Source organism: Puma concolor, chromosome B2 (assembly GCF_028749965.1).
Source record: "Puma concolor isolate L17-30 chromosome B2, mPumCon1.1.hap2, whole genome shotgun sequence".
Lineage (NCBI taxonomy): Eukaryota > Metazoa > Chordata > Mammalia > Carnivora > Felidae > Puma > Puma concolor.
Genome location: NC_141671.1, coordinates 50,341,276 through 50,359,368, shown reverse-complemented (window position 1 = coordinate 50,359,368; position 18,093 = coordinate 50,341,276). Strand labels below are relative to the sequence as shown.

Below are 18,093 nucleotides of genomic sequence, written 5' to 3'. Positions count from 1 at the left end.
TTTCTGCTAAAAATTGTGAAATCTTTAGATTTCAGTATTAGTGATATATTATGCACCAATCCAGGCATAAACAAACAATACATTTGGGTACAGGAAGAAAATGTTAGAACTTTTATTGAATCATATGTGAAGATATTCATATATGTGTATATTTATCTAAAAATAAATAAATACACATGCATTAGGAGTGCATGATCATAATTTTGTTACTGCTTGGGTTCTGCTCAAAACATTTTGAGACCATTGGAATATGAGGAATTGTGCTACATGTGATTTTAAACAGCAATAAAACACGTAAGAGGAAAGACCTGAAGGAATAAAACTGGACCACATCAAGCATATCCCTGGTACAACTTAAATTTATGAGTCTGAAATAAATTATATTTTGAAACAAAGGAGCTAGAGATCTATCCTTTGATATCTGTAATACAAAAAAATATGAGGTCCAACCACTGAAAACAAAGCTAATAGCACCAAATCCCTTTCCTCAGGGAATAAAATTACCCTTGCCTTTTGGAAAATGAAGCCGATAACATAAAATATCAAAACCAGTTAACTTCCAACAGAACTGCAAATGGTTTGGAGTCACATAATGGTAGAATGTAACTAGTTAGCCATTGGAATGGTCCCAACTTTTGGATTACGAGATGTTGTATAGCATTCATTTCTCTATAGCTTTATGAGAGAATGAGAATAGGTTTTGAAGAATTCATTCTTTGTCTGGTAAGATGGACATCTTCATATGTAGTTTCTATACAACATATCCTGCACAGTAACCTCTCTAATGAGCCTTACTTAGGTGGCCTTAATCCTCTAAAATTTCTTGTCCAACAGTTCCTCCTTTTACTTTCAGGGGTATATGGGAAAGTCCAACTTCATGGTGCTTGTCCTAAGAAATCCTGGACCCGTCTTGCAGCCGACATCGCCCCAGGCAACGAGAGGTAAGAAATGAGAGTATGTTAGGGAATGCACTTGTTTGTTTAGTTTGCTCCTGTTTCACATTTTGTTACAACATGAAATTAAATTTTAGATTAAGACTCAAAACTCAAGGATGAGTAAACAGTAAAATAAGGGACAGATTAAAAAAAAAATCTCTGTAACATAATTGTGGTAGAATAAAGCAACCAAAGGCAGAAAAGACTATAGTTTATTTAAGGAGCAAAGTTTAGATAATGCATGTTTACTGCTATCAATAAATCTTTAGAAATATGAATTATATGAGATACTAGATGAAGTAAAATGTGAAATCATGATAGTCTGAGTTGAGATGATAGCTGGTTAAGAGAGAGACAAATAAAATAGGATTGAGATGAAGAATATGAAGAATCTTATGGAATTTATTTATTTATTTAAAATTTACTTATTTTTGAGAGAGAGAGCAGGTGAGGGGCAAAGAGCGGGGGGCAGAGGATCCGAGCAGGCTCTGCACTGACAGCACAGAGCCCAATGTGGGGTTCAAACTCACAAACTGTGACATCATGACCTGAGCCAAAGTCGAATGCTTAACTGAATGAGCCACTCAGGAACCCGGAATTCTGTGGAATTTAAAGTGCAACAACAGAATTTAATAATGCACTCACTGGAAGTGGTAAAGAATGAAATCACCTCTGCCCCAAAGTGCATAAGCACTATGAAGAACACACCGATGGAATCTACCTGAATGCAGAGGACAAAATCAGGAGACAAAAGTCATAAAAGAGGGGCGCCTGGATGGCTCAATTGGTTAAGCCTTTGGTTCAGGTCATCATCTCGCGTTTCATGAGTTCAAGCCCCGCATCGGGCTCTGTGCTGAGGGCTCAGAGCCTGGAGCCTGCTTCGGATTCTGTGTCTCACCCTCTCTCTGCCCCTCCCCTGCTTGTGCTCTCTGTCTGTCAAAAAATGGATAAATGTTAAAAAAAAATTTAAAAATCATAAAAGAGAAGGTATCCAAAGTACACATAGTAATTTCTCTTTTTAATAAGAGCCCAGAGTAAATACAACAGAGAGAATAACGAAAACTCTACCTAAAATACCTCGGAGTACTTACATTTAATTTCAGTACATTTAATTACAGTGCAAGAAAAAGCAGTGAACAAAGTGAAAGAAAAACAGAAGGGAACATAAAGCTTGTTAACCTTAGAATTCTCTACACCATTAAATATAGGAAAATAGTGGTGTAAAATATATATATGTTTAGGGGAAAAAAAAAGATTATGACCAAAGAATTGGACACTCTGCTTAAATGCTATTTACATGTAAAAACAAACAAACAAACAAAGGTATTTTTTGCTTTTTAAGAACTGAAAATTTTTTTTAAAAAGCATTCTATTTTTTTATTTTTTTTAATTTTTAAAATTAGAGTCAATGTGTGTACCAGTGGGGGAGGGACAGAGGGGGAGAGAGAGAGAGAGAGAGAGAGAGAGAGAGAGAGAGAGAGAGAATTTTAAGCAGGCTCCATGCTCAGCACAAGAGCCTGACATGGGGTTTGATCCCACAACTCTGGGATCACTATCTGAGCCCAAATCAGGAGTCAGATGCTTGCAAGCAACCGAGCCACCCAGGTGTCCCTCAAAAAGTTTTCTAATAAAGAGATTAAACCGATTTAAAGTTCACAAATAAAAATACAATTCAGGAATACTGTAAAGGTATATAAAAATATATTTTAATGGTAAGCATTGAAATAAGTTAAATATCATACTGTAAATATGGTTATTAAAATAAGAAAGTCTAATTGTTCTTATAAAAGAAACTACATAAAATTTGAAAAGTTAATGTATTAGGGTTCTGTTTATATAAATACGTATAACACATAGGTTATGTGTGTGTATATGTAGAATACATATATGTATATATATGTATATATATATACATGTATATATATTAGCATATATAATAGTATATATAAAGAGATGTATTTGAACAAATTGGCTCACATGCTTATGAGTACTGGTAAGTTCAAAATAATGTTGGCAGGTTGATAGGCTGCAAACTCTTGAGCTTTGTCTTGAGGCATAATTTCCTCTTCCTCATGGAAACTTCAGTTTTGCTTTTAAGGCCTTCCAACTGATTGATGAGGCCCATCCACATTATTGAGGGTGATCTTTACTTAAAGTCAGTTCATTGTAGATGTTAGCCATATTTACAGAACACTTTTGAAGCAACACCTACGTTAGTGTTTGATAGAATAACTGGGTACTATAGCCTGACCACATTGACACATAAACTAATCATCACAGGTCATAATTCTCAGATAAACTCTAGGTTCACTACCTGGGACTATGGCCATAGAAAACTGGCAATGGGGTATGAGTGCCAGATGAATTAAATATGAGTCAATTTGTTGTTTAAAATAGGATATATACCTTCCAAATCACCAGACAGATAAGAGAGTGAAAGAAACCATAAAATAAACAGTAAAACACAAAAACACAATAAAATTAAGTAGTAAGAGAATTAGAACAATAAAGAAGTTGTAAAAAGACAACGGAAGTAAAAAAGAATAAATCTTCCAGTTATAAAAAGAAAATATGATTCTTAAAAATGACCCTATGTAGGAAAAAATTAGATAATAGATCAACATGTAATCACAACTTTTTTTTTACTGGAGGAAAACAAAACCACTGTAGAAAAAATATTTTAATTAAATATTTAATTAAATATCCAAAATTCACTGAATAAAATGAATCATTGAAATAAAAACAAAAAGACTCAAAATTATAAGAAAAGAAAAAATAAAATGTATAAAATAAATACATTTTACATTAATAATAAGACCTCAATCTCTAGGGAGATCCCAATAGTCAAGAAAGTTTTATACCAGGGGCACCTGGGTGGTTCAGTCAGTTAAGTATCCAACTTCAGCTCAGGTCTTGATCTCACAGTTTGTGGGTTCGAGCCCCGCCTCTGGCTGTGTGCTGACAGCTCAGAGCTGGAGCCTGCTTTGGATACTGTGTCTCCCTCTCTATCTGCCCATCCCGTGCTTGTGCTCTGTCTCTGTCTGTCAGCAATAAATAAATGAATATAAAAAAAACCTATATCTTTATACCAGATAACATAATATAGAAATCTATAAAGTAGATCTCAAAAAAAAAAAAAAATGAACTTGATAGAAAAATGATGGTAATGAAAGACATTTACTTACCTCTTTGAGTTTTTAACTTTTAAACTAGGTTAAAAATTATAGAGAAAGCATGAAGAATTTTGAGTAATATAATAAAGGCAATTTATATATACAAGGAATATAAATATAATTTATCTCAGAATATAAATATAAACCTAATAAATTTTAGTAAACCAAAATGATGTCAAATATGATCACAATAAAATAAATACGAAGTTGAAAACATCTTAACCAACAATCTTAATCTCTTGCAAGATAAAAAAGCAGAAAAGAAAGAATAAACCTTCTAAATAACTTTTGTATGAAAGATATGAAAATTTCAGCAGCAGATTGCTAAGGAAATAACAATAATGACAGTATTGCATGAGACATGGCCAACATGCCATCACATTAAATACTTTCATTTTGAATAGTAAAGCACAAAAAAAATTAAGCTGTCAATATGAGAAACCATAAACAAAATAACCAGTAAGTCTAGTGAAATTAATTGGTGCAATATAAAGGCAGAAATTGGTGAATTAGAAAGTAGGAAATTAGTAGACTTGAATTTTTTTTTTTAGAGATAATGATTTAATCCTTAACAACCTTAATTCTACAAAGAAAACAATATGTAAAATCTGAAATGATAATTCAAGTATAACAGATGCCAAAGAGATTAGAATTGTAATACAAAAATGTGTATATTATAGAGTGCCATTCTGAAATTTAAAAATATAAGTTATATGTATGAATATAAATTATCATAATTGGCTACAGAAGAATATAGCTGAAACAAAAGCTAAAGACATGAAGTTACCAAAGATTTGTTCCCAAGAATACATTTGGCTGAAATAAATTTATGGCATATTCTTTGAATCATTAAAATATCAGACACTTTTTATGTTGTATGATCTATTCCATAGAATAGGAAAATATGGAAGTTTTTCAATTAGAAAGGAAGTGTAAAATAATTTTTAAAACAGCTGTAAAGATTACTAAAAAAAAAGGAAGAAAACTGGAGCAATATTGAAGTGTAAATAAAACGACAAAATCCTAAATAAAACAGCAACAAATGAAATCCAACAGTTTGTTAGGGAAAGAAAGAAAAATCATGATTGTAATTTATTCAAGTAAAGAAGGATGGTTTAAAATGAAATAATTCTTTGGTATAATTTATTGAAGCCATATATATATATATATATATATATATATATATATATATTATATGGACCATATATATATGGACTAAGAACATGATCAATTTGGTACAAAACTGAAACACATTTAATAAAATTCAGCTTGCATTCTTGGAATAAACAGTAAATTAAGACTACAAGGATATTCCTTTAAATCAATGTTTCCTAATAGAGTGGTTTAGCCATTAGTTGAGAATCACTGCTTTAAATACTTATATAAAACAAATAATTAAAAATCTGTTTCAAGCAACTTTCTATTTTATGGAAACACTGACACTAAAAATTACTGTGTATTATAACAATCATTAAATATTATTATTAAAGTTTTAGCCAATGTATGGAGTCAAGGAAAAAATGCATTTGATGTCACTATTAAAAGAAATCCAAATTATCAGTTTGTAGATTATCAGATTTGTAGATTATATATATTTTGTCCTAGCACAGTAGAGAATCTGAAAACCTACCAGTTGCATTCAGTAAATGCACAAATCAATAGCTTTTGAGTATTTTAATGTAAAATCCTATTTTAAATTTCAATTTAAATTATCTAGAAATAAACTTAAGAAAAATGACAGGAGCAATGGAAACAAAGCTATAAAGCACCGGTAAGAGATATAAAAGAGTAAAATAAATGGTGGTGCATAATATCAGTGGAAAGACTCAGTAGTTTAAAATCTAATGCAAGTTTTTTTTTAAACTTTATTTATTTTGAGAGTGAGAGTGTGGGAGCAGTGGAGGGGCAGAGAGAGAGAGAGAGAGAGGGAGGGAGAGAGAATCTCAAGCAAACTCCATACTGTTAGAGCAGAGCCCAACACAGGGTCAAACTCACAGACCGTGAGATCATGTCCTGAGTGGAAATCTAGAGTTAAACACTTTACCATCTGAGCCACCCAGGTGCCCCAAATCTAATGCAATTTTAATCACAAGCCAAATATATTCATTTGAAATCTGATTCAATAATTCTAAGTCTTTTGGAATAATAAACACTTAAAGATAGCCAACATTACCAGTTATTTCAAAAAAAAATATATTCCTTTAATGTGAATAATTACCTTATTGCTGTTGGCAACAAAACAGAGGAGAATGCCTACCAATAGGCTCAGATATGCGTTACCACTTAGAATTTGAACAAATTAGCATTTCAATTTAGCTGCAGACTTGTGTTGGAGTAATTGGTAAACACTTTGGAAAACTATAAAATTAAGTTCTCAAATTGTGCTTCGCTTAAAAAAATTATAGATGGATTAAAAAATTAAATGTAAAAGCTCATAAAATTATTTGAAGAATGTTTAAGCATTATGTAATATTAAAGGAGGGGAGACCTTTCTTCTAAAAAATGCAACAGTTGTAACAGCAAGAAGTCATAGATTTGACAACATGAAAATCAGTATTTTTGCATGCCAATTACAAAATGTGAAGGCAGATGATAAACCCGAAAATATTTACAATTTATAATAGTACAGATGGAGGGCTAATATTTTTTTATGTAAAGAATACTTAGGAATTAAAGGAAAGCAATATGAACATACTAGAAGAGTAATCATTAAAGGATTTGAATATACGAGCCCCAAAAGAAGACATACATTTGACTATGAAGCATATAGAAAAATGTTCTTCCCTAGTAGAGTTGAATAAATGTTAATTAAAACAAAATTAAGCACTATTTAAAAATATTTCATTACCAAAGGGGAAGATTGAAATCCATGTTGACAGAGGGGAGGATATGTGGGCATTCAGGCTAATATTAGCCTACTTTTGCAAATAAACTAAAATAGCATTTATGTATGCATCTATGTGGATAGAGATGTCTGGAAGGACATACAGCATAGCAAGGATTCCTGTGGGAGAGATGATAGTTAGCTCCTGCTCTGGTATGCTTTTCTTTATGTACAGAATTTCTTCATAAAGTATTTATTACTTTTGAACATTATTATTGTTTTTATTCAACATAATTTTTGTGAATTCTTACCCTATGTCAAACATTGAGTTATGGCCTAGAGATACAATAATAAGTAAAAATTGACATGTCTCTGCACCCAGACATTAATGAAATAAATATAAAGTAAATGTAAAAATACATATCTGATAAATGCTATGAAGGAGGGCTTTATAGGATTCTGAAAACATGAATATGGGATCCTGAGGCAGTAATGGAGGTTGGAGAAAGGCTTCCTGCAGAGTGATTTCAGAGGTGGGAACTAAAAAATGAATGGCCTTTAATTAAGCAAAGTGGGGTCGGGTTTGTGTGGAAAGAGCACACCAGTGAGAGCAAACAGCATTGAGTCATTCAACAAATATCTGATGGGTACTTACTATGTATTAGGTGTGGTTGTAATTACCATATATGTAAAGCCAAATTTGGAGAGATCACTATCCTCTGGGAGTTTTTATCTTCATAGAGAGACAATAAAGAAGCTAATACATAAATACAAACAACATAGCTGCAGATTGTAAAGTGCGCTAGTAAGGAAAGCAACAGGGTGGTATAATAAAAAATAACTGTGGAGTGTATGGGGTACCCTTTTAGACTAACTGGATGTGGGAGACCTCTCTGGAGAAGAAAAGTTTGAGCTGAGATCTGAATGGTAGGAGGCTTCCTGCTGTTTGATGAGAATGGGATAGAGAGCTCAATGAAGGAGGGACATCCAGTATTGTCTCTGAGGTGGCCTTTGGGGAGTAGGTATAGAGAGATCACTGTAGCTGTACCAGAGTGAGGAGAGGGGAGAGTGGTATGATACAGTAGATGCCAAGTCACATGATATCTTGTTTAGGTGTGAGAGGTCAGAGGGGAAAATCACTGAGGAGTTTAGAAGGCAATTGATAGAATGTGACTTATGTGTTGAAAATCACTCTGGCTGCTATAAATATGATGAATGGTGGGGAAAAAAAGCAGAAGCTGGGCTATGAGTTTGGAGATCAGTTGAAGCCAAGCATCATGGCAGCTTGACCTTGGAGGACCATGGAGGAGCCAATGGAGATGGAGAGAAGAGATAGCACTGTCTGGACAGGCCAATGAACTGAATGTTGAGGTGAGGGAAGTGCTTCAGATTTTTTGAGCAACCTGGTGGATGGTGAAAACATGCACTGAGATGGGAAGACCAGAAGAGGAACAGATATGCCAAGGTGGAAGGTGGCAGGGACATGCCAAGTGGGAGACATGAACTGAAGATATCAAGGAGACAATTAGACATGTAATTTAGGGCTTTTATAGTAAATGATGGGAGTCTTCCAAGAAGTAGATGATATCACTGATCAAGAAGACAGGCAGAGGAGCAAATTGGAGCCTGGAAATGAGACTGGGGTTGGTCTAAATCTTTAGAAGTTGATAGAGAAAGGGACACCTGGGTGGCTCAGTTGGTTGAACATCTGACTCTTGATTTTTGCTCAAGTCTTGATGCCATGGGATCAATCCCCATGTCATGCTCCACACTGAGCACAGAGCCTTCTTGGGTTTCTCTCTCTCTCCTTCTGCCCCTCTCCCTCCTCTGTCTCAAAAAAAAAAAATTGTTTTGACCTTAAGAAAAAGAGAAAATGATAGAGAAAGAGTCAGTACAGATTACTGAGAAGCAGAGGCCCAAGGGGTGATTCTGTATTGGGAGGAAGAATGGACCACACAAGGGACTTGGAGGAAGGTTAGGTTGACTGATTTGGAGAGCAAGGGCCGAGCACAATAGTGTTCCAAGGAGTAGATATGGGTCAGGACATATTCACTGGCAATATCAAGAATTTTAGTTTTTACCCTCTAAGAGCATTGTAAAACTGTTGTAAGTTTCTAAGAGGATAGTATGGATAGGAGGGAGTGCTCATAAACACATTTCTATATCTAAAAAAAAAATCGTTTTAGGTACAATGCAGACAACGGCAGGCATCCAAAATGGATCTAGGGACACTACTTAGGAGGTGCAAGCAAGAGAGAGTGTAACCTATGGCCAGGAGCTGAAGTACCAATGGAGACAAGTGGGCAGATTTAGACACAGGAGATAAAAAAAAATATAAGATGTATGGGATGTGAGACACTCTCTTGGTTTCTGGACTGCAGAGATGGATGGTGGGGCCATTCACAAAAAGAGGATTAAATTTGGGGGAAAACATTATGAGTTTAGATTTGGTCATGTTGACTTTGAAGTGCCTGATACCCAAAAGGATCTGTGAAGTAGGCATTTCAAGCAAGGATAAACAGGAAGCTTTAATTATAAGGTTAGCAAGCTGGAATTTGGCACGAGCCATTATGAATGGATTTTTCTTTAAAGAATGTGTTAGAAATGTAATCCACAATCAGCTACAGGCTATTTTGAAAGAAATTCAATTTTATTAATGAAAGCAATCTATAATAACTACCATTTATTGAGTTCTTCTTATGTGGGTTTACTCCATGTCAGGCATCTACCAAACATTTTATGTACATTATCTCATTTAAACCTCTCCGTGCTATGTCAGGTATTGTTATATGCATTTACAGATACAAAAACTGAGGAGAGACAAGTTAAGTAAAATTTCCAAGTTTATAAGTTTGGAACTCCAAGCTAGGAGTTCCTGGGGCTGATTTTTATTTTTTTAACATGGTTTGTCTGATTCCATTGCTTGTATTCTAGTGTTCTGTATAATACAAATATTAAAAACCAAACTTCTTAGTATGAGTCATGATGAGTTTTTAATGAGTTTATATGGATGATATGTAATGATCACAGTGCAGTCATTTTATGGAGAGCCTTCCTTTTTTAAACCTTTTAAAAATGTAAAATAATTGAAGCCTCACAAGAAGTTGCAAAACTAGTACAGAGTTCTCATGTACCCTTCACTCAGAATTCTCTGTTGATATATTTCATAACCTAAACATTCTAAAATCCAGCAAGGTGATGTTAGTATAGTATTAACGGGAGTACAGACCTTGTTCAAACCATTTCTTTAAACATTGACCTCTGGTCTTCCTTATTTTAAAAGTCAGCTTATGGGGAGCCTGAGTGGCTCAGTTAGTTAAGCATCTGACTCTTGGTTTCAGTTCAGGTCATGACCTCAGGGTTGGTGAATTTGAACCCCACGCTGAGCTCTGTGCTGACAGTGCAGAGCCTTCTTGGGATACTCTCTCCCTTCTTCGCTACTCCTCCTCTGCTGGCTCTCTCTCTCTCTCTAAATAAGTTAATACACTTTAAAAAATATTTTAAAAAGTCAGTTTAATACGTCTTTCTAATATATTGTTATGGGAACAGATTTTACTCAGACCTCTTTATGGACTTTCGACAACAGAATTGCATATCTGAATTTATTTTTGTATAATTGGTTTATTATATGAAGAATGTTAAAGTGAAATCTCCAGAGGAAAAATTTCATGTTAACTTTATATATTTTTTTAATGTTTATTTATTTTTGAGAGAGAGATAGAGACAGAGCATGGGCAGAGGAGGGGCAGAGAGAGAGGGAGACACAGAATCTGAAGCAGTGTCCAGCTCTGAGCTGTCAGTACAGAGCCTGATGCGGGGCTTGAACCCCCAAACTGTGAGATCAAGACTAGAGCTGAAGTCGGATGCTTAATGAACTGAGCCACCCCAGTGCCCCTCATGTTAACTTTATAAACTTATACTTATTTCTTATACTACCAATGGCAGTAGGCTTAGTAAGATATTTGAAACAATATTATTTTCTTTTGTTATATGATACTATACAAATTGATCTCTAAATTAAGTTACTCTTTATAGTTGCTTGCTTAAATTGACCTTGGGGGAGGCTGATGAAGAACATGTTGGATTTTGAGGATTTTAGATCAGTCAAGAGAAATTATATTTATACTTAGATTTAAAGAAATTATTTTTTTTTTACCCATTAGAAGTATTAAGTAGATGTTGTACTGTAAGTCATTTAAAGGTGAACAGGTATTCTTTGAAATTCAATTGTTACTTAATCAATCCTATGATAAAGGTTTTAGATTTTATCCTGGTCATGGCAGGAGTTTGAATAGAGCGGGGACAGGGTCCAGTTTATGTTTGCATCTGATTCATGCTGTGTGGGGAACCGAGTGTTGCAGGATCAAGGGTGGAAGCAGAGAGACTGTTAGGACACTGCAGTAACATTGCCGTCTTTCAAGTGACATAAGCTGGTGGCTTAGATTAGGGTGGTCATGAAGGAGGAGGATGGGATGGTGAAATACGCATTGAAGACAGAGGAAACATGATTTGCTGATGGATTGGGTAGAAGGAAAAGTAAAGTCCCAAGATTACCGTAAAAGTTTTGACCTGAGCAACTGAATGAGGATGGCTCTCGTCCACTAGGAAGAAGAAACTGGGAGAAAAGTAGGTTTATGGGGCACTTTCCTCAGAAGTTCTCATATTTTTCTTATTCCTTTTCTCATTTGCTTTGAAAAAAAAATTTTAATGTTTATTTATTTTTGAGAGAGAAAGGCAGAGCCTGAGCAGGGGAGGGGCAGAGAGAGAGGGAGACACAGAATCCAAAGCAGGTTCTTTGCTCTGAGCTGTCAGAGGCGGGGCTCGAACCCAAGAACCGTGAGACCATGACCTGAGCCAAAGTCAAACCTACTGAGCCACCCAGGTGCCCCATCTCATTTGGTTTTTAAAGAAAGTGTATAGATATTACCCAGTCCCTTCATCCTCTTGTTCCCTATGTTTCTTGAGTAATGCATCAATTTACTCTGTTATTTATAAGGAAATATCTCTGAATCAAATAACAAATCATTTGCCACCTCAACCTTTCCCCCTGGACCTTGGCCTTCTTTACTGACATCGCCCCCAACTTTATCTTTTTTACTGTCTCCTGTATCAAATTCCTGATGGTTTTCTTTGGATGTATATTGTTTGGTTACTTCCTGTCCTCCTTTCTGATATATTCCCACTTCACACAGGACTCTCAAGAACAACTGTTTTTACCCAACTCCCTAAAAACTTGATAAATAAAATAAGGGGGACCACAGTGCTCTTGCACCTCCTCTCACCTTTACATTTCCTGCTTATCCTTATAATCCACCACATCTTCCGCAAGACCTTTGATCTCCCTTCCAGCACACATTGTTTTCTTACCATTTCAGCGATGGAATGTGGTTTTCTGCTTTATCATTTTAATAAAAATAGGCTTCCTTGTGACTGATACTAAGCTACTTAAGGTGTCTATGTCCTCTTCCTCCAAGTGGCTTCTACAGGAACAGAAACATAATATTTTTTATTGAATCTCTATATTGCTCAGCCTCTAGTACACTGCAGTACACAAAGAAAACTTCTAATAAATGCCTGCTACCTTGAATGGATGTGTCTTTTCTGGAAATCAGAATTTATTGAGCCTCTTGATTCAGTGTCATATCATCTAATAAATGAGAATCTTACATTTATTTTTAAAAACCACCATAATTTATTTCACTTATTACTCAAACTTCACTATTATTCTATAACAATTTAGTTCAAGAAATATTAGAATACAGATTTGGTGGCCTTCTTCATTTATTGGCAGGAGTTCAGGATTATATATGTAGCCTTCGAAAGAAGATGATTCTGGGGCAACTGGGTGGTTCAGTAGGTTGAGCATCTGACTTTGCCTCAGTTCATGATCTCACAGTTTGTAGGTTCAAGCCCTGTGTCCAACTCTGTGCTGACAGCTCAGAGCCTGGAGCCTGATTTGGATTCTGTGTCTCCTTCTCTCTCTCTTCCCATTCCACACTTGCACTCTGTCTCTCTCAAAAATAAATAATGATTAAAAATGAAATAATAATAATAAAAAAAGATGATTCTGTCTGGTCCAGTGAACTGGTGGGCCCTAATCTCAAACTGGCTCTTGTCTCCATGCTGAGAAAAGTCACATGAGTTAGGAATGTAGGATGGAAATAGTACACTACAATGAAAAAAGCTTGAACTTTGGGAGAAGGCAGACTGTAACAATTCTAATTGTGTAATGAGCTAAATGTGTCATTTTTTGAGTAAACTATTCTTTCTAACCCTCAAGTTCTTATTCTATGATACAAGGAAAAACTGCCTTGCTAATAGAGTAATTATAAGGAATAAGTGAATCGATGAATGTAAAGTGCTTAGCCAGTTTCTGGCTCATAATTTGTCTCGGGACATGCTAGTTATTGTGCTAATAGTAAAAATAAGTAAAAGTAGCCTTTCTAATCCATTCGGGAGATTGTGCCAGGACCTCCCACAACTCTCTAATTTCTCTATTTCAACCTCATTTGCATCTATGGAAGAAAAGGTTTCTACATTCTGTAGGGTACAAGTGAACCCAGACCTGTCAGGCTTTTCCTAGCTTTACCACTAGAGAGAATAAGTTTTTCTCTCCCCTTAGTTTCTGTGCAAAAGTCCAGGCAACTGTAGTTGATAGCACTGTATCGTATAATTAAAGTTTGCTAAGAGAGTAGAACTTAAATATTCTCACATGAAGAAAGGTAAGTATGTGCGGTGTTGGATGTGTTCATTAACTTGATGAGGGTCATCTTTTTGCAGCGTATACATATACCGAATCATCACATTGTGCACTTTTAATATCTTATATTTTGTTGGTCAACTATACCTCAGTAAAGCTGATAAAATGAAGCCCAAGGGATGGACTTTCCCAAACAAAGGCAGGTTAGATCCCTTGCCCGCCTGTCAGCAAAGGGTTTGTGGAATTATAATCAGTAGTGCTCACTAGGACATTTAATTAGGTTGGCGGTTAAGGAAAGCAGATCTCAGAAAAGACGTGGCGGATTTCATCGAATAAAGGAGAAAGGAAGCCAGGTAGACAAATAGTTGCCATTTTTGATAGCTTTTCCTATCATCGTCAATGTCTGCATCGCTACAGAATTCCATTTCTTCAATACCTCACATAGTCTAATGCCAGCTGAGGGTCTGCAGTACATTTCCTGGAACTGAAAAAAATGAAAAAAAAAAAAAAAACGGAAGTGTAAAAGCAAGCCTTCAGTGTTAAAAGTCTATCTATGGCTATCCCTGTTCCTGGGAAGAAGACATGTTGGCATCTGGGACATTGAGCCTGTGGTCAAATGCAGCTGTCATCATTAAGACCTCCCTGATGTTTAGTTAACAAATCCATTTAAGTTGTAGGTGTTTATATATGAATGCTTTATGCATGGTTGTAAAAACTTTTTAAATGAAATTTGAAACTATACATTTTTTTCTTTTTTTTGTAATTATGTTCTTTTGGCCAAAAATATGATCTTTTCTCAAAACTAGATAAAATGTTAGTGCCTAAATAAAGAAAACTGTGCTGGCATCTTGTTTATAGATTTTTAAAGGTTTTCCTTTGGGAGACTTTTGCAGTGATTATTCATAGTTTCCTGTGTCTTTTCATATGGTTTTCATTTGGGTCCAGTTATGTTGCAAACAGCTCTTTTAATATTTTTGTTTATTTATTGTTTTAGGTGTGTTTTGCTCAGAACAGAAAGGTCTATCTTGTCCCCTGTAGCTATAGGACTCTTATTAGTATTAATCAGATAGCTGGGCTAGTTGAAGGGTAACCAAATAGTAGAAGACCATCAGTGGGAAGTGTGGATGTTGGAATTTAAGGAAAACTGATACTCACCCAGACCAACAGAACCATCTAAGTTATTGATAATTGGGACCACCATTTTCTTTGAAGTTACCACTGTGGCTATGTGGACGCAGAGCAGAAGGGGCCATACTCCTTTGCCATATATGTATGGTCCTTATGAGATACAGATTCCCAATGCTTCTGGAGTATAGAGGAGAGATTAATATTCGTGAACTTAAAATGTTTCAGAAGTCTTAATGGAAAAGGTCACCATAAGTTCATTTATATGTTTAATATAAAATTTGGGCTACTAACTTCAATAGGTCTTTTTTTCTTTTTGTTGAGAACATTGCTATGTGATATAGGGTTTATATAACTAGGTAGTCATATTTTCAATAAATATTACCTTACAGTATCAGAGTTGAATAGCCACAGAAGGCAAGAGTATAAAACCAATTGCAAGGCAGCAGTATCCATTGTGTCAAGATTGTGGTGGAACAGAAGCAGGGGTTGGGTGTTCAGTGAAATGACTCCCATGGGAAGATTTCTTGAAGGGAAAGGAACTTCAGTCAATTTTTAAGAATGAGACTGAAGGGCAGGGTAAGGACAATAGTATTTTAAGTGACAGGTGAGAAACACATAGCTATTTCCTGAGAGAGTGAGCAAATTCATCTGGCTGGAGCAGAAGCCTTATTTAAGGAAGTTGGGGAATGAGATTTTATTTGTTTTAGTTTACATTAGGGTTTGCTCTTTGAGTTGTACATTCTGTGGGTTTTGGCAAATGTATAAGGACATGTATCCATCCTTACCATATCATACACTGCCTTGATTGTAGTCCCTAAAAGTTACAAGCTGGTAGCTGCATCACTGTTTAAATTGTAGGATAATGCACTGGGATATGGACCCATTGCTTCTAGTCTCTCTCAGCTCTGAGAGGTTCAGTTTTATGTACAATTAAATTCCTGCACGGTGAAGTAAAAGTAGCCATCTCTGTGAGTACACAGTGTAGACACAATGTAGAATAGACAGGGTAGAACATAACTTTTTGGTTTTTATTTCTTTTTCAATCCCTAAATTACTACCCACTTAGAGTTAATATGAAGAACTAGATAATGGTGTAAATAAATGTGAGAATGTTTCATTCACTCTTGTCTTTTGTACATTAAAGAACATGCACTACTTGCTAAACAAAAATAGTCTGAAACAGGCAAGCAGGGTGGGCTCTTTCTCCTACCAACATCGCACACAACTACTCCCCGTATAGAAAGTACCAGAGCTGTAGCAAGGGCTGTCTGGGTGAAAGATGGAGTCTGTCCCAGCAGGAGCTGACTGGCTGGGGGCAGTCATCCACACACATCCTGGCCCAACCAGGTGGGGCTTGCAAGCAGGCATCCTGAGAGAGAGGCGGAGGGACACTTATACCACCCAACTCCAGGGTCAGGGGCTCTCTTTAGGCCTGGGTGGAGCTCTCTGGAAGTCCCTAGGAGTGGTGTGAGCCCTCCTGTTGCCTCATGGGCCTCTGGGAAAAAGATCTCATGTATCGCTGTGCTGTGTCCTGTGGAGAGACCACACTGTGGCTGACGGTCTCAGGGTGAGCTTAGAACTCACAGACCCTGCCCTAAAAATTCCCTGTGTCCACAAGAAATGAGTTTCAATTCTTTTCACAAGAAACGCTTCAGAACGTTATGGTACCTATTGTCTGAAGAACTTTATTCAGCAGTATAGATAATAATAAAAAAGATTATCCAGGTAATACTGACTATGAAGGAAAGGATCAGTTTCAATTGTGCTGCTCATCGACTTTGGTGTGACTTTATATCCATAGCCTTATTTTCTTTTTAAAAAAGTATTTTTTTCTTATCTGTTAAATTAGAAAATTTAGATTTAAGTGAAAAATCACTACTAAACTCATCATCTATAGGCGGGCTAGCAGCATTTTACAGTGTATCTTTCCTTTCTTGTGTGTGTGTGTGTATGTGTATGTGTGTGTTATTTTTATTTGAAAAACAAAGTGGGCATATTGTTTTATATTCTGATTTTTTTACTCCGTACATCATGAACAAAATGCCTTATAATTCATGCTCTGCAACAGTGTACCTTTTAAATGACTCCATAGTATTCCATTGTATAAGTCACAGACTTTTCATAATTTCATGGATTATCTTTATATCATTCTGAGATGTGGGGGTATTGCTTTTCATTACCATTTAGCCAGGGAAGGACTACAAGTCAGACAGGTGAGGCAATGTCATTTAGTGGAAAGAACCTGGACTTAATCAGGAGTCTTCCCTTGTCCTAATTCAAACTAGTCTTCAGTTTTGTTATTTAATCTCTCGGACTTAATTTTTTTTAATAATTAAAAAATATTTTTAATGTTTATTTTTGAGAGAGAGAGACAGAGACAGAGACAGAGAGTGAGTAGGGGAGGGGCAGAGAGAGACACACACAGAATCTGAAGCAGGCTCTAGGCTCTTGGCTGTCAGCACAGAGCCTGATGTGGGGCTTGAACTCATGAGTCATGACATCATGAACTGGGCCGAAGTTGGACGCTTACCTGATTGAGCAACCCAGGTGCCTCTTATCTCTTGGACGTTAGTTACTTTGCCTTTAAAAACCAGCAGTTGCTTTAATATTCTGTAACTTAGGTATCACCACAAATCAGGAACAAAGATAAGACTAATTTCTTTCATTAAAACTGCAACAATTGATAGTAATCTTTTTATTTTCTTCTGTGACTCTCTCCCTGACTCTCTAACCTCAGGTGCACAGATGCGAATTCATTACAATCTTTGGTTCATAGCAGACTCTTACCATTGGCCCACAAACGATCCCCTGTTATTTATTTATTTATTTATTTATTTATTTATTTATTTATTTATTTGGTGTTCATATTATATAGAAATTGTGTACTTTTCCTCCCTTGCAGTAAACTCTTTAAAGATGTCTACTAGTCAAAATCTAATCTATTAAAAAATACAAATGACATGTTTTATTTACCATTTTGCCTCTATCACCTACTGTAGAGTCTGGTGCATACCAATTGTTCAATCAATAGATGTTTCATGGACCCGTTGCCTGGATGAACATTGAAAGGTAGAGGAGAATCTATTGTCAATGCTGGATAAAATGTGGATGCTAACAAAAGAGTCAGGTTATTAAAATAAACTTATCCCATTGAAGATGGCAATGACTGTGAAGCAGACATATTCACTAGGAAAAGCTAGGCGGCAGTGAAAGACTGAACAAAAGTTTTACCTGATGGGAGTTAAAAAAACAAACAAACAAAAATGATCAAACTATTACTGTTTATATTGTGGAGACAGAACAGTGCTTAGAACACAGCACACTCAATAAATG

The 18,093-nt window shown here is 35.7% G+C and overlaps 1 protein-coding gene across 8 annotated transcripts in view; it reads left to right on the top strand.

The window, feature by feature from the left end:
* The window catches only part of PKHD1 (PKHD1 ciliary IPT domain containing fibrocystin/polyductin), a 494,091-nt gene that overhangs the window by 325,506 nt on the left and 150,492 nt on the right, over window positions 1-18,093 (top strand). For all 8 annotated transcript variants that reach the window (XM_086707056.1, XM_086707061.1, XM_086707057.1 and 5 more), the window contains one exon: window positions 854-941. In XM_086707056.1, coding sequence (XP_086563182.1) covers window positions 854-941 — 88 coding nt within the window. The remainder of the gene's footprint in view (window positions 1-853; window positions 942-18,093) is intronic.